This window comes from Lotus japonicus, chromosome 5 (assembly GCF_012489685.1).
Source record: "Lotus japonicus ecotype B-129 chromosome 5, LjGifu_v1.2".
NCBI lineage: Eukaryota > Viridiplantae > Streptophyta > Magnoliopsida > Fabales > Fabaceae > Lotus > Lotus japonicus.
The window spans coordinates 65,339,019-65,357,273 of NC_080045.1; the positions used below are offsets into that span (position 1 = coordinate 65,339,019).

At 33.6% G+C, this 18,255-nt stretch overlaps 1 protein-coding gene and 1 long non-coding RNA gene across 5 annotated transcripts; both read left to right on the forward strand.

The window, feature by feature from the left end:
* The first annotated feature begins 563 nt into the window (after positions 1 to 563).
* Positions 564 to 1,442, forward strand: LOC130720003 (uncharacterized). The gene has a single exon (XM_057570588.1). It carries the CDS (start codon positions 564 to 566, stop codon positions 1,440 to 1,442), a length of 879 nt encoding a protein of 292 aa, XP_057426571.1.
* Positions 1,443 to 9,644: 8,202 nt separating this feature from the next.
* Positions 9,645 to 15,127, forward strand: LOC130721011 (uncharacterized). 4 transcript variants are annotated; one of them, XR_009013324.1, is made up of 5 exons: positions 9,645 to 9,874; positions 10,063 to 10,179; positions 10,651 to 10,742; positions 10,835 to 14,115; positions 14,623 to 15,127. It is a non-coding gene; the product is annotated as an uncharacterized LOC130721011 (long non-coding RNA). The 4 variants fall into 4 exon arrangements; XR_009013322.1 differs by having other exon boundaries at positions 10,835 to 10,911; positions 13,967 to 15,127; XR_009013321.1 differs by having other exon boundaries at positions 10,835 to 15,127.
* Positions 15,128 to 18,255: the final 3,128 nt, after the last annotated feature.

Genomic DNA, 18,255 nt, shown 5'->3' on the forward strand with positions numbered 1-18,255 from the left:
CCCACAATTATTTACAAACAAATCAGAAACTAAGCCGTGTTTGCCTATCAGGAAAAACCAGAAAAACACATTCGGTGCTTTTACGGGTTCTGATGAAAATTTGCAAGTTTCTGAGTCAAGGGGAATCACAGACGTGTTTGTGCATACATCACCACACCAAATAATTCGACATCGTGCAATTCCAGAGGCTACTGTGCGCTTAGCTTCCACACCTGAGGTAACAATACGTTCATGTTCACCAATTTCGCCATCTTTTGTGTTTCCTGGTCCAGTCACGCCTGCTGCTGCTATCCCTGAGACTCAATTAGAAGAGAACGGCCAGAATACAAATTCGTCAAAGAAGTCATCACAGAGGGGTCGTCCTAAGGGAAGCAAGAACAAACCGAAACCCCTCCCACTTGATTTTCTAGAGCCGGTGCCCGGGGAGGATGGAGTGTCAACTAGAGCTCAGAGAACATGGCTACTTGGAAAACGTTTGGGTTTGAAACCGCGAGGATCAGAGGCTTTGATGCTCCGCGGTTTAGAAACTTAAATTCGCCAAAATCATCCACACCTCAATTAATATGTCAGGTCCTTGGCTGACATGGAACGTCCGTGGCTTGGGAGGAACAACGAAGCGGGAAGCAGTAAAGAAAGCAATTTTGCATTTGAAACCAGAACTAGTTCTGTTACAGGAAACAAAACTGAATGAACTTCGGGAGCGTACAGTAATTTCTTGGACTAAAAGTCTCAATATGCAGCATGCTGAATCTAGTTCTGTTGGAACAGCTGGGGGGTTGATGTGTTTGTGGAGGGAGAGTTCTTTGCAGGTTCTGACAGTGGCCGTAGAAACGTGGTTTATTCTTCTGACTGTGAAGTTGCCTAATATTGATCAAACAGTGCTGATTGGAAATGTTTATGGTCCTCATTCTGTGTCAGATCATAGTCTTTGTCTTGAAGCTCTAAAGCAACGGGTTTTATGCCATGGCGGTTTGGTCTGTATAGGGGGAGATTTTAATGCGGTGCTACTGGCCTCTGAACGCACATCAGGTCGTGTCCTTGACGTGGGTGATTCATCCTTTCAGCAGTTTGTACAAGACAGCAATTTATTGGATTTACCACTGAATAATGGCGATTATACTTGGTTTTCTAGTCGGAACGAAGGGATTTGGAGTCGCTTGGATCGTTGGTTAGTGTCTGATGAGGTCCTGGTAACGTTCTCTAATATTTCTCAATCTGTTTTACCATGGAATGTATCTGATCATAGGGCGGTGGGTTTATTTTTTGGGGTGCCTGATTCGGGACCAAAACCATTTTATTATTTTAATCATTGGGTTGATGAGGAGGGTTTTAAAGAATTAGTGGAGGCTTTGGTGGACATCTGCTGTGTATCAAGGGTGGTCGGGTTATGTGTTGCAACAAAAGCTAAGAGGATTGAGAGGAAAAATTCGAGAGTGGCGTAGAAAGAAGGGTGCATGGGGTGTAGAAAAAATTGCCAATTTAGAGAAAAGATTACAGGAGGTGATGAGTGAGTTAGAAGCAGAGGGGGGTTCAGAGGCTCTGAATAAGGAGAGAAGGATGGTTTTAGAGGCTTTGTGGCGGGCATACCGTGAGGAGGAAAGAATATGGTTACAAAAGTCAAGGGTAAGGTGGTTGAAGGAGGGAGACAGAAACACAAAATACTTTCACCGTGTGTGTAAGGCACGTACAGTAAAGAAAACCATCACGCAGCTAAGGTATGGTGGGCGTCTGTTAACTTCCCCAGATGAGATAAAAGAAGCTATGCGAGCACATTTTATTAATTTTTTCCGCAAGGATGGTGGTCCTAGGCCGTGGTTCTCAAACAGCAAATTAAATAAAGTGTCGGAGGCACAAAAGCACTTTTTGGAAGCAGATTTTACAGTGGAGGAAATATGGGAGGTGGTAAAGAATTTTGATGGGAATAGAGCTCCTGGTCCTGATGGTTTCAGCATGGATTTTTTCAAAAAAATCTGGAACTTAATTAAAGATGAACTGTTATGTTTTTTCAATGATTTTTTCATGTCAGGACAGCTGGTGAGGGGTCTAAATTCCACTTTTATAGCTCTTATTCCTAAAGGGGGTGAACAAGAGAAAATATCGGACTACAGGCCAATCAGCTTAATTGGAAGTATTTATAAACTGCTGTCAAAAGTCCTTTCTGTGCGTCTGAGTTCGATGCTGCCATGTCTGTTAAGTCAGAATCAATTCGCTTTCACTACAGGTCGTCAGATTGCGGATTGCTCTCTAATTGCTAATGAAATTGTCCACACCATGGCTTCAAGGCCAGAAGGAGGTTTGCTATTTAAAATTGATTTTGCAAAAGCTTATGATAATGTTGAATGGGATTTTATGCTGGAGCTTCTGCAGGAAATGGGTTTTGGGGAAAAATGGATTAGCTGGATGCAGGTGTGCGTTTCAACAGCTTCCTTAGCAGTCCTGGTTAATGGCTCGCCTTCTGATTTCTTTAATATTCAGAAGGGACTACGTCAGGGTGATCCCCTCTCACCTTTACTATTTAATATTGTGGCAAACGGGATGTCCTGCATGCTTAATCAGTTACTGGAAGGGGACGCACCATGTGGAGTGGAATTGGCGCCGGGGTTCCGCATAAATCATTTACAGTTTGCAGATGATTCCTTGCTGTTTTCTGATTGTGATGAGCTTCAGTTCCAGTCTCTAGCCATGGCAATTGAAGCTTACTTATACAGTTCAGGGTTGAAGGTAAATTTTAACAAATCAGCGGTTTATGGGGTGAATGCCAATTCTTCTATGGTACAACAAGCTGCAACTTGGTGGAATTTTAAAATCGGCACGCTACCTTTCATTTATCTTGGGTCTCCATTGGGTGGCAATCCTAGAAGATTGTCTTTCTGGAATCCGGTGCTAGAAAATATGACTGCAAAATTGGGTTTGTGGAGTTCACGCTTCTTGACTTTAAGTGGTCGACTTGTTCTGATAAAATATGTTCTCAATGCTATTCCATTGTACTATATGGCTCTCTATAAAGCTCCGAAGGGGATAATTCAGCGGATAGAGAGGATTATGCGTCGGTTCCTATGGGGGGGCCTTCTGGTGAAAATAAAATCATGTGGATAGCATGGGAAGACTTGTGTAAGGGTACCCGGTTTGGAGGCCTAGGAGTGGGTTTTCTTGAAGGAAAAATAAGGCTATGCTTTTAAAGTGGGTGTGGCGGTTTGGTCGGGAGAGAGATGCTCTATGGAGGGAGGTGGTTTGTAAAAAATATGGTTTACCACTGCAGCTGATATCTTTTAATGTTGACCCGGCTGATGTGAAAAAATTATCTAAGCCTTTGGCAGATGTGTATGGTGTTTGGCGTGATAGTGGGTTAGTGGGCAATGTCTTTAGGGATGGTTTGGCTTGTCAGATAGGGAGGGGAAGTGATGTATTTTTCTGGTTGGATCATTGGATAGGTTCTGCGCCTCTAAAAGTGGCTTTCCCTCGGGTGTTTGCACTAGCAGTTAATAAGAGGGCATTGGTGAGGGAGTATGGCACGGTTTTAGGTCCTCAATGGATATGGAATATTGCTTTTGTACGTGATTTTCTGGGTTGGGAGAGACAACAGTATGATGATTTACAGGCACTCCTTCAGACTTTGGTTCCCAAACAGGGGGAGAGGGCGGACAGAGATTCCATAATTTGGAAACATGATAATATGGGGCTCTACAGTGTAAAGTCTATGTGTGCAGTTGTGGAAGCCCGATGGTTCACTGAGGAGGGATGGTCTGTCCCTCAATTCTTGAGGCCTATCTTACCTTCAAAAATTGCTTTATTTTTGTGGCAGGTGCAGAAGAACAAAATTGCTTCAAAGGAGAACTTGGAACAAAGGGGGGTGGTCTTAGAGAATGGTGCATCTTGTATTTTTTGCTTGTCTACAACAGAGACAGTGGCACACCTTTTTTTGCATTGTCCCCAGATATGGATGCTATGGACAGCAGTGTTACAGAGGGAGGGCATTATGTGGTCTATTCCATAATCAGTTTTGACATTGCTGGCTGAGTGGAGTCAGTTACGCAAAAATACATCAAGAATTCTGTGAGAGATGATTCCTTATGCATTATGCTGGGAGATATGGATGGCAAGGAATAATGTGATTTTCCATGATAAACTTTTTGATGTGGAAGCCATTTGGGAGTCTCATGTATTTTTACTGTTTACTTGGATAAGAGCTTGGTGGAAAGATTGTCCTTATGATGCAACTCAGTTTGAAAGGGGCTTCTCAAAAATTGATCTATCTGCCAAGGTTAGTGTACGGCCTCTTATCCCTTGGAAACCACCTCAAGGGAAGATTTTGAAATTCAATGTGGATGGTTCTTTTCAATCAGGACGAGCAGGCATTGGGGGGATTTTGAGGAATAGTGCAAAGGAGGTGATTGGGGAGTTTTCTAGAAAGGTGGAGGTAAAACGAGCTGATGAGGCGGAGGTTTTGGCAATCTTGTATGCCTTATTATTTTGTCAGCAATTCATGATAGTTTCGATTCTAATTGAGAGTGACTCAAGTCTTGCTGTTGATTGGGTGAGCGGAACAAAAAATAGACCTTGGAATTTAACTAATGAGTTGAATATGATTGATTATTTATATCCATTGGTGGAGTGCTGTGGGGTGTCTCATATTTTGAGGGAAGGGAATATGGAGGCGGACGCACTCGCAAAGGAGGGATGTTCTCGTGAGGTGCCAATTTGGAAATATGTTGGACAACAAGGCTAACATAACATGCTTGGCTGGTTGTTTTGTTTCTTATTGTGTTTCTGCAGGGTCATAAAGCTATGGGAGATTTTGCGGCGTAGTATTCGTATCAATTTTGTCGCTGTCTTGCTGTTTTGTAAATTTCTGGAGGGGCTTGCTGTTTGCTGGTTTTTCAGTTTGCTGTTGCGGTTTTCTGGAGTGCTGCTGGTGCTGTTTGCAGCTTTCTGTTTTGCTGTAACTGCTGCTGCGTCGTTTGATAATGCTGTCTGTTTTTGCTGAGTACTGTTGCAGCTGTTTTTGCCTGGTTGCTGGTGTCTGTTTGCTGTTGCTGAGTGCTGTCGCTGCTGCCTGTTTGCTGTTGCTGCTGCGCCTGTTTTCTGTTTGCTGTTTGGCCTGCTTACTGTTGCTGTTTGCTGTTTATGTGTCATAGAAAATTTAGAAATGTTGCTGTTTTAATGGTGTACGAGTTTCAGATGCTGTTTTGGACTTTTTTCATGTTTCCTAGTAGCTGGGTGGCTATCCCAAGTTGGTGGTACTCTTTTTCCTTGCTGGGGTTTTTCCCAATGGGTTTTTCTCAGTAAGGTTTTAATGAGGCTCCTTCTTGGGAATATGCTAGTGGTCACCCTGCGGGTTGGTGGTGGGTTTGGTGCACTTTTGCACATCGTTTTTCAGGAACTTCTCTGATTCATATTGTACCTGGCTCTGGTCTTGGGACTATTTTGTCTCAAGCAAATTCTTAATACTATTCATGTCGTTTTCAAAAAAAAAAAAATTGCACCACTTTAAAAGTTGTGCATATTAGGTGAACCCTAATAACATAAGAAAAGTTGAAAGTATTTTTTTAAAATAATACACGCCTGTGATATATTTAATAGTAAATATCTTATAGAGAAATTTATTTAATTTTTAAACTATTTTTCTAGAGTGTTCATTAATAAATTTTATCTAGAATATTATTTAATTTAAATTATTAATATTTACTACATATAAATATATTTCTTAATTTTTCCCTCAATGTATGATTGATGGTTAATATTCTGACTATTTTTAAAAACTACTTAATAAATTATTCTTTTATATAAGAAACTGAAAAGTTGACAATTAATAGTTAATAAAGTTTATAACATAAAATATTCATCAACAATTTATTACTATCATTATTAAGACAAATCACATGTAAATTTATTTTATTTTTTTAAATAACACGCGACTACATTATAGTTAATTTAAACAACATAAAAAATTATTTCATATTTTAAATATATATTTCAAGATATATATTTACAAAAAGCATTCAACCATTAACTAATTTCAATATCTAACATGTTTGTTTTATTTAAAAGATATTAGTTTGTGCTATTCTTGTATATATTTTCTTCAACCTTAGGTTGATAATTAATTGAACTGAAACTGAAAATAAAAAATTAATAAATCTCGCTGGTAATGGAGAACTCAAGTCAAATTTTATTGTATATATATATATATATATATATATATATATATATAACTTATGAACTCTATATCTGACTTTAGTATTTAATTTTTTATCTATACGTAAAAAAAATTATCGGTTAATTTGTAAAATTCATCAACTTATGATTAATAATTAAAATTAAAATAATAATTTTAATATTATTTTAATTTTAACATATAAGAGTTTGAAATTTTTTACAATTATTTATTAATGTAATTTTATTTTTACTATATATTTTTATTAATGTAAAGATAGTCAATTAAAATTATTATTATTATTAAAAATTTGTCCTCAAGTTATAATTAATAATTAAAATTTAATCAACATTAAAAAATATTTTAAAACATGAGAAATTGAAAAGTTTTACAATTATCAATTAATATAATGAATAATAAAGTAGATGTAGTATTTTTTAGTTTTGTATTTAATTATATAATGTATTTAATACAAAGGTAAAGTAATTAATACAAAAGTTCAAGTGTGCTTTACATATATACTAGATATAAAACCCGTGCGTTGCACGGGTGTTTTTACAATTTTATCAACATAATATAAAATTTATTATAGTTAAAAACAAACATTTTTTACTTATAAACTATAATAAAATAAAAATAATTGTGTTAAAACATTTCATTATGAGTATTAGAGTTTTCTTTAAATAATTAATACTATTCAAATTTAATAATTAGCATTATAATAATTTTAAAAATTTAAAAATGAATTTATTAAAACATACAATAAATTATAAAGTGCATTTCAAATATTTTAAATCAATTAATAAGTTTTAATATCCCCAATAAAATTATATCAACATTTTCTTATACTTTTTATCAACAATTAATTAACTTTAACTTTTATAATTACAATAAATTATAATTTTAATATTCTAAAATATTATTTAGTAAAATAATTAATTTTTAATTTTAGCCTTAATTATTTTTCTCTGTTATACTTCTTTAAGTTGATCTTTTTTACTAATACACACACGTCATACTTTTTGTACATCCACGTCATACTTAATAATGTTAATTTTAAAAATATTTTTATAAATTATTGCGGCATTTTTTAATTTTAAAACTATTTGCTAATTTTTTATTAATAAAATTAATTAATTTTAATTATAAATAATGTTTCCATATAAAAATTTTATTTAATAAAATTTTATTCTAAATATCATCTTGTGTATACTCTATACACTTTTTAATGTATATAAAAAGATATTCTAAAAGACTTAAATAATTATAATATATTAATTTTTTATGTATGTAAAATTATTTTATAAAATAACACAAAACAACATTATAATAATCTATATTAAACAACACATGTAACTATTAAAAAAAAATTATAAGTATATCTTTACGAAGAGTATTTAATCATTGACTATTTCTGATATTTCATATATTTATTTTATATAAATTTAATTTTTTTCTCAAGTTGAGGTCAATAATTAATTAATATTTTAACTACATATGTTTAAATTTTTTGTCACATTATATTTAGCTTTTACTTAAATGTATAGGAAATTTCGTAATTAATATATAATATATAAATAATTATAAAAATGAAGATAAATAAGTTTATAAATATAATATTTAATGTTGGTAGTTGAATAGTTTTTGACATTACAATTTATTCAGTTTTAATTTTATTATTTAATATATTTATTGCAAATGAAATTCTTTATTTTAATGCATTTTAATGTAGAGGTAGGAATTACTTGATGTATTTAATGGAAAAAACTCAAGTCTCATTTACACACATATATATATATATATATAGAATTTTTTGAATTTTAAAATTATTTTATGTAAATTATTTGCTCATAAATATTATTTTCTTATTTAATTTAATTTTTAATATTTGTGAAATACAAAACTCAAGGAAATTTTAAGTTTATGAATGTTTTTATGTAATGGTAGTAGTTGAATAGTTTTTTACAATATATATTTTTTTTAATTTTAGTTTTATTATTGTTTAATATATTTATTACAAAGTTTTTTATTTTTTTGGTTGCTTTTAATACACACTTGAGTTTTGCTTATGTATTTAATGCAAAAACTCAAGTGTGCTTTACATATATATATAGATACTAGAAATTAAACCCGTGCGTTGCACGGATTCGTTTTTAAGTTATATTTTTTTTAAAAGAATTTTTAAGTTATATTTTTTAGTTGTGATATTTAAATTTATATGAAGGTAAGAAAGCTATAAGAAAATAATTTTAAAATAATAAATATTAAAGGAAGGTAATAACTTTAAAATATGCACTAATGATAATAGTATGACTGAAATTTTAAAAGTTATTATGATCGTAGCTTTAAAAAGTAAAGCACAAATAATATTTTTAAAAAGTTAAATTATAAATATTCATGATATTTGTTTTCATGATTTGGGTTAAATATATTTGTAGTCTCTATGATGAATCAGATTTGATTTTCCTAAAGATTTCAAAATAAATAAAAAATTATTACAGAATTTAATTCAAATGTTATGTTAGTAGTTTCTGCCAATTAAAAATCCAAATAGTAATTTATGAGAGGAAGTTTGGATGCAAGATATGAAAATAAATGACAAAAGGAATACAGGTAGCACCCATATCTCATGATTTGCTGGAGTTGAATGAAAGTTGCATAAAACACAAATAGGTGAGGTGTATTTATATTTGAAGATTAAGCATTGATAAAGTATATGGAAGGTATCACTAATTTTAAAAGAGAGTATGAATGAGTAATGCACTCATAATAAATCAGACTGATCAATATTAGTAACCGATAATATTAAGTGAATTTGAGAAAAGGAATTGAAAATGACAAATTTCTCATTAGTTTAAGGGAATTTGCACTTTCCAATAACAATGAGAGGTGTTACCATTTACAACTTTATAAAATTATTATTCATCATATTATACTACATGCAGTTAAGATTGCTCTCAAAGTCATATGATGCAAATTGACATGTGTAATGTCAAAAAACAAAAAGATTGCATGTAGTTATTTTTTATTTATTTTTTCAATTATAGAGGCTATATGTATTTTTCAAAAAGTTATATTGGCATGTGTAAAGTCAAAAACAAAAAGATTGACATGTTTCAAAAGTTACATTATATTAAAAGTTGAAAAGAAATTAATTTGTTTAACTTGATTGTTTAATGCATTTAATACTAATAGCTCATCAAGTGAGCTTTACATCTATCTATCTATCTATAAACTATATAAAGGGAGAGTTTTTGAAGTTTTGGGGGTAAATCTGTCAATCAACAAATAATTTTAAAGACTATGAAGCTTGACCATGAATATTTTGGTAAAAATGCATTTTATTTCACTGGAATTGAATCTCAGCTGTTGATTCACAATATGTTATTAGTTACATATCAAATCTTGACCGTTGAAATCCTCCAGCAATCTTGATCTCCTTATGTATTTGGCTGATGTTTTGGTTTCTCCTTTTTCATCCGTTTTCATTCTTCCAGCACTTTCTCCCTTTTATGTCTTCCGTTTTCCTTTGACTTTGTAACCCTTCAGTGGCTAGATGGAAATGGAATGAAGCGTTTGCCTTGCGTTTGCGTTTTTTCTTCAGCTTCCAGACCTATCAAGTTCTCAGCAGGTGCACTTCTATTTAACTGTTTGCGTTTTGCGAATACTAGGAGACGATAATGTGCGGCCACAAAAGGGCTCCCATGAAGTCCTCAGCAGGTGCGCTTCTATTTGTTCGCCACTTTCTTTCCTGGGGCTTGCATCGCTGCCATTTATTTTCTTGGTTTTGATTTGTTTTATGAACAGGTTTTGTTTGATTCCTGGGTGTTTGACAGTTTTTGGGGGCAGGATTGGATCCTCTTTTTATATAGACTGAATTTGATTTGAATCAATTTTCTCCTTGGCAGATTTTCTGCTTCACTATTCTGTGGTAAGGTTTCTTCTCGAATTTTCTGTGGGGATCGAATGCGACATCGTCGGCGCACCTGGCGACTGAGTTGAAGCAGCGACCAACTGACATGAAGGTAACCTACAATCTTATTTATTTCTTTCATGTACCCAACTGAACCTCCAAACCTAGACCCTTTTTCCAAGTTTTCTTAATTTAATTAGATTATTGTGATATGCTATTGTCATTGGATTTGGAAATCCCGTTCATACCTTAGTTTTGGTGCTTCATTTAACACTTTATTTGAATTGATAATCTGAATGAGGTTTGTTTAATTTGTGGCAGCCTAAGTTAAATTCATTATCTAAACTGTTACCATGCTTTGAGATTTACCAGCCTTATACTAACAATGGCTGGAGTTTGAGATTCCTTAGAAAGTGTTTGAGTTTCTGGATGTGAAATTCATCACCACTTTGATGTAGAGAACTTCTTTTAGCTACCATTTACTATAGAAATATTTTTACTGCATTTGATTTTTGTTTGTTGAAAAATGTTAGATTTCTCTATTGATGTATTGGTATAACGTTATATCTTTTATAATTTTTAGGTTTCACCAATTCTTTTGGTGGGATGTGGTTGCAACTCATAATGCTTATTCTCAAAAGAAGCACGAGCAGCAACAAAAGAAAAAGCAAAAAGGTTTCTTTCTCTTCATTTTCTCTCTCTATCAACTTACTGTTTTATTTTACTTTACAGATACAAACTAGAAGTTCATTTTTTGTTTCTTGAAGGTTGGCTGAAGCTTGGCTTTGAGTAAAGAACTCTTGAAAGCTACCACTTGCATGCTTTGTTTCCCTCTTTTTAATGTGTATGTCTTTTGTTAGATTTTTTCCTCTTTACGACTGTGTTTTTTCTCTAATATAGCAACTGAGTTTTTTTCTCGAATATACTATTTAACACGGCTTTCTATATGCCTGAAGCTCTTAATATCCATTGTCAACTCTATCTTCAAGTCAGTATAAGTAAAGCTATCTATATTGGGTAATGTCCAAGTTTTTGCATTGTTTTTCTAGGTTACTCTCATCTGTGTTGGTTGAGTGAGAATGAATAGTTATAAACTCACTTGAAAACCATTAAAGCATAATATATGACTATATTGTTGATGGGTTGAAATTGGTTTGCCTTCCCAGTTTTAAAAAATTGTTTCTGTGATTAGAAATTAGGTTGTTTTGGCAGATGAGTAGTTTTGTTTTTTTGTGATTGTAATAGAGGTTTTGAGGGGAAATGAAAGGATGCTAGGCAATTCCATTAGACAAATTAAAAGGGGGAGACAAGGCTTGCAGAATCAAGAAAAGAAGTTGATTGTAGAGATAAAAAAGAATGCAAACAAGGACAGATGATGTCATACCATTTATTTGATTATTTCTATTTCATTATTAGTAGCCATTCTTAAGTAAGTAAAGAGGGCCTCTCACAGAGTTTGAAGGGCAGTGAGTGTGGCAAAATGAGTTTTATATTCGGCAGTTGAAAGACTCCCATAGGTACTTCTCTTTTAGAGTGTTTGCCAATTTTTATTTTATGGATTTGTTGTCTTTGTGATTGGGTTTGATTGAATGGAGGGGGAAGATAATGGGTTGAAATTGGTTTGCCTTCCCAGTTTTAAAAAATTGTGTCTTTGATTAGGAATTTGTTTGTTATTATTGATTGGTAGTTTTTTTGGTGTGATTGTGAAAGATCTTTTGAGGGAAAGTGAAAGGATGCTTGACATTCCCGTTAGAGAAATTGGAAGGGAAAGACAAGGCTTTCAGTTACAAAAATTGTATTGATAATTAATCATTGTGACTTTATTTTGAGCACTATATTTAACCACATAAACAGGAGTCCCTTTTAATTAATAAAATACAGGTTTCATAGTTAAAAAAATCAATGGTCATGAGTTATTATGCATTAAGGAGTATTAAGTGTGTTTAAGGGCTATCATTATATGTTATGAAACCACTAAACATTAACTTTATGTCTATTTAGTATTTTTAATTGAGGTGTTATGTATTGGTCATGAATTACTCTTTAATAAATGGAGAACCATCTCATGTTGCATGGGTAAGATGTGTGACAAAGCAACAGAATTCCTCATTTTTTATCACAGGATAGGTAACTTAGCTATTTTTCAGAGATACATTTTTTTTAAAGAATTTTTTCAGAGATACATGCCCTGTTTGAGATTGAGATTTGGAATATTTGAAGGTGTAATGTAGAGTGACCTGGAGAAAGAGAGCGAGAGATCTGAATCGATGAGCGGTGACTGAGGTCCTTCTTTTTGGTCTTCTTCTAACTTTCGGTGAACTTCTTTTCAGTTTTTTGTACAAACAATTAACCTCAGCATCTCATCACTTTTAACATAATTGTAAGCCTCTCTTTCGAATTGGTGGTCGGGCATAAACAAGAAAGAAAAGAAAAACTGAAATTGGAATTTTTTTCCTGATGATTTTCTTCTAATTGATCCAGGCGGGACTAATTGCAGGCAACATAGCATTTATGTGTAAGTGTAAATTCAGGTTCCCTCTGACACGATTGTCCTGCACGATGCTGGGACAAGAGGTTCGACAACTGCTTAACAGTGAAACAAAACTTAACAACAGAAACAATAACACACAGTAATTGTTAACCCAGTTCAGTGAAAACTTTCACCTACGTCTGGAGGGTTTGCACCCAAAGAAAGGAAATCCACTATCTCAAGATTCAGGAATTACAGACACTCATGAACACCTCAGTTCATAGTTCACTTCCTAATCTACCCAGTGTATTTCTACTTAGAATCTCAACCTAAGTATGAGAGCCCCTCTCACTTCCTCTCAATCACTGCCACAGTGATTGGTAAACACAATGAACAATCAGAGTTTGAATGTAATCAAACAACACAGAACCCTTCTTTGCTTTATAGAATCAGTGAGCAAAGAGGATTCACAAATAACAAGAACGAAGCACAATAACAAATCCTAAAACACTGGATCTCTCTCTATCAGCTTCGGTCATCTTCACGTTTTAGGTCTTCATCCTTTTATAGACTTCAGCAGCGGTAGCATGGGCTTTAGGGTTGGCACGGGCTGAAGAAACAGATATCAGTAACAGCAATTCAAAAACACAATCTTGATAGATTCGGTTTCTTATTGCACAAGTAACGATAGAAACCAATCTTTTAGCAAATATTGTTTCAACAAATAACAACCCCACAATTAAAACCCTTCTGGATAGCTACTTGCTCCTCAAGTAACTCAAAAACATATCTTCAGTAAATCTTCAGAGGGCCCACAACATAAACACAAGCTGAGGACTGATGCCCTAGCTTCACGAGGTCAGATGCCACGGCATCTGCTTCGACAATCGGTTGTTTTGACAAAATGCATGGCGACATGTTCCAACAGTAAGCTATTTGGGAGATTCAACCGTGCTTTTGGATTTATCATTGATTTTGGCATGCTGTATTACATGTTTGCACTGGGCATACAAATGGATCATTTTGTTCTTTTCGTGCAACCACACAAGCATGCTAAACTTGCTTATGCACGAGATATTTCAACTTTCCTCCTAGCAATTATCTTAACCTCAATGGGGAAAACAAGCTTCTATAATTCACCTTCTCCCTCTCAGCTCTTCTTCTAGCACAAACTCCCCAGTCCTGACCCGTTTGATAACTCACCACAACGATGGAAAATTAGATATTAGAAGAGTTCTTTTATTAGTTTACTGATTTTGTTGTCCTTATCATGATTGTTCTGTTTTCTGCTTTGCATGTATTGTTTTCTTCATTTCTTCTTCTTAAAATGGTTGTTCTGTTTCTTTGTTTCCTCTTATTTGTTATGTTTTGGGGTTTGGGTTATAGTGGTTAATCTTACTATGTCTTCACTTTATCATGTATAATGCAGGTCAATATGAGCATGCCTGCATTTCGTGTAACCGACTACCTTGGGGCTTTTCGGGTGAAGTTTGAATGGATACATGTTTGTTTCTTTTTGCTCTATTAAGCCAATCTAATCCAAATTAAATCTGGGAACATAAATTGAGGCCCTTGAAGGTAAGGACTTTAGAAAGTTGTCATGGTTTGTGGTTTATTTTGTAAACAGTGGCATACTTAATTGTATAGGGTGCCTAGAGAAATGGAAAAACCATATTTTTTGAATAGGCTACTAATTTGGAGAGGTGAATTGTTTTTTTCTGAAATTCCTACTTGCAGACATGTGAATACAACATGTTTCTTTTACCCGTGTTTTATCGATTCTCCCTGATGTGACTTTGAGTCTTCCTTCAACTTTTGCTGTTATATTTTAGGGTTAACTTTTGTTGTCATTATTTATTCAGTGTATGCTGCTTTTTTATCATTCATATTGCCTTTATTAAGAGCTCTAACTCTCTAATTCTATTTCTCCCCATGTGGATATCCTATGTGTCATTTTTCTCATTATTTGACCTTCCTTTTGACCATTCACATGGTCAGAGATCAAATAGAATAGAGTCTTTGAACCAAGATGGCTTCTATGACGGTTATCAGTAATTGTTATCTCATAGCTTCTCTGATTAATAGGTTGCTAATTTGGAAAGGTTAACTTCTTAACCGCTTTATCAATCTCTTATGGTCAGTTGGGTCTATTGATTCCGTTCCAAAAACATGCTTCTTTGACAGTGTTGTTGTGCAAGTGTATAATTACATCTCTCCTTTTAAAATTACTCTGTTTACAAGCCGAGGGTGCTGCTAAAAGGACTGAGGAGGCTGGGTTTGTTGTTGTTGCCCATGTTCCTGAGCTTCCAATGCCAGAAATCTTGCATGGATTGCAAGTGCAACAAACTTCACAAAGCTGTGAAGTGTATCTAGATATAGAAAGAATATATAAAGTGTATCAAGTTTTCACGTTTTTTCAACTTTCTTTCTTTCTATGTTTCTTTCTTTTGTGGGCTTAGGATTCTGAGTTCCCATTTGTACTGTCAATGGATGATATTTTCGATTTTGAAGGGCATTATGACACCAGCTATGATGTATTGGAATTGAAACTTAGTGGAATTTTGAAATGGTGTAGAGCGATGAAATAAAATCAGTCTCTGACAAGTTGAGTGGTTTATTGCAGAGATATGAAGATATAACAAACCAGAAAAAAATTACATTTTGTTATAGGTAAATGTTAGTGGTTAGATGTTAGTAAGTTTCAAATATCTCTCCTCAGAGGGTTTGAACCTTGGACCTTCCCCTCGCATCCTCATATGTCCCTACAACTCTTACCATTTGAGCTATCCCTCTTAGATAAAAAAAAATACATTTTAGCGTCCAAAGTATAAAAAACCTCGAATAATCATCATATCGAAGTTCATTTATTTTTTTGAAACTGAAGTTCAGTTATTACTCTTGCAAAATAAACTTGCAACGTTTCTTTTATTTTTTGAATAAAAATGCTACTAAGCTTGGAGCATATCTAAGTAGACACTGCACAAGCCAGGTTAGTAGATATCATCTATAGCATAGACAAATCTAAAGCATCAAAGCTAGAGAATGACTGAAATGTATAATACTTAAGTTTTATACAAGTGTAAAATTAAATTTTAATATATACCGAGTCAATTGGTTCAACCATTGATTCACCGGTTGAACTAATGACCTATCTACAGTCCCTTGACTGAGTCGATCATCAAGTCCCAGTCGAGTTTAATAACACTGAACACATTAGAGTTTAATCATTAAGATTGTCTTTAATGATATATTGTTGGTTTTTAAAATTTCAATAATTTACTGTTTCAAAAGAAAATTAAGAATTTCAATGATATATTTTATTTCTTATAGATAAAATAAATATTGTTCTTTTAATCCATAATATATCTTTAAAAAAAATAACACAAATTTTAAAGAAGAGAAAAAGGATGATGCACTGATGGTGTAAAGTTTTTTTACACTGTCAACCAATCAGATTTTAAGGATATGTCACGTCAATAACGAAATTAAATAAAAAGAGAGATTATCAATTAAACTCTTTAAAAAGTCACATAAAAACAAGTGAATATCCCCCGTGCATCGCACGGATAAAAAGTACTAGTATATATATATAGATATAGATTCTAATGGATATAAGGATAGATAAATTTCATGATTAAATGCGTATTTAATACATTTAAAATATGGATGAATTGTATTTAGTCCCTCCAAAAAAATTAACAGTTTTTAGGTTTTATATGAAATTTTTTTAAGCGATTAAATTCAACTCGTCTGACTAAAAACCAATGTTTAGAAAATCGGGTTGGACCAGGCAGTCTGAATGGTTCAATGAACGTTTGCTAGTGAATCTAATGGCAAGGAACGTATGGAAGAACCTCAATGAGATCGAGATCAAGAAATACCAAGTTCAGTTCGAAGAGCTATTGTCTCTGACTCTCCCTGGGTAGAGAATTAGATTGAAACCTTTACTCAATCTTTTACTATTCTAAAATTTATTTATTGTTGATTATTCTAATATCTGAATGTTGTAGGGTCAGATTCAAAAGGTTGAATCGAAGTCCCTTAGACAAAGTCGCGATTTCACGTTGATATATATCCTGGATTTAGATCTAGTGAGAGATTCACACAAAAAAACGTGTCACCCCGACCACTATGATAATCAATGAGTCCTTAATGTAAGATGCAAGGTTTTCTGCTTTCAGATAAGACTGTATTCTTATAATCACATTAGACCAAAGATTTATATTTTTAAGGCAAAAGTGTCATTTTCACACACTTTGCACATATAAGTGACTATTTCTTGTGTTCAAAGCATCACAAAACTAGCATTCAAGCTCCAATAAGATAGCCAATTTTGCATCATCTAAAGCCAGCACTTGTAGATTGAGATTGTCATCTTCGTGATAGTAGTTGTGATCCTTTGCTGCATTATGCCACATCTCTTCCACCTCTCTTAATTGCTTGAAGTTTTTTAAATGAGGTGTCTTCCCTTACCAAAATCAGATCGTAAAACAAACCATCATATCTTGGTCTTCATCGTTTATAGCAACCAAGATGACCGACCTTGATCTTCTCTTCTTCCAGAGTCTCTCTGGTGCTCGACAACAACAATCTAGGCTAATGGTTAACTTTATCCCATAGGATCTTCTCGATGAGTTCCGTTCATAAGGATTATGTTTTCAAAATAAGCTAATGTTATGCTTGATGTTTTAAAATTACAAAAAAGATAAGCTGAAACATATATCTGTAATTGAAGATCGAGTAACAGGTATATGATCCAGCTTTTTTTTTCTTCATAATTTTAAAACATTAAGTATAATATTAGCTTATTTTGAAAGCAGAATCATTATGAACCGAAGTCATAAAAAAATCCTATGGGTAAGGTTAACCATTAGCCTACATTGCGACCGAGTAGCAACTCAATGAAGGGTGACTTTGGAAAGAAGAGGAAAAGGTAAAGGGCAAGTAATCATGATTGTTGTAAACGATATAGACCAAAAATAGATATGATGACTTGTTTTTACAATCTGATTTTGGTAGGGGAAAACAATCTCTTTAAAAAACTGGGAAAGCAGTTAAGAGAGGTGAAGGAAATGTGGTTTAATGCTGCAATGGATCACACATACTATCACTTAGATGAAGAAGATGATGAAAGACAAATCATGTTTGTATAATCTCAATCTACAAGTGCTGGCTTTAGATGGTAAAATTAACTATCTTTTTGGAATTTGAATGCTAGCTTTGTGATGGTTTGAACACAATAATTTGTGACAGTGTGTTTGAATTTGTGTTATGTAAAAGCACTTATATGTGCAAAGTGAGTTAATGTATGCAAAATGAGTTCTTGAAATACAAACATAACTATGAAAATGAGACTTTTGCCTTAAAATACAAATCTAATGTGACTATAGGAATACAACATTATCTTACTGTGACTTATGGATCATCATAGTGGGTGTGACGTTTTTTTTTACATAGAACCATATCTATTGGATCTGTATCATCAAAAAGAATATATATCAACGTGAGAACGACTTCGTCCAAGATACTTCCATCCAACCTGTTGAGTCTAACTCTCTGCAACATCCAGATATTAGAATCCGGTAAAAAATCAACAAATAAATTTCAGAACACTTGCAAAGATTGAGGTTTCAATCTATTTCTCTGCCTAGAGAGAGTCAGAAACAGTAGTTCTTCGAATTGAACTTGGTATTTCTAGATCTCGATCGAGGTTCTTCC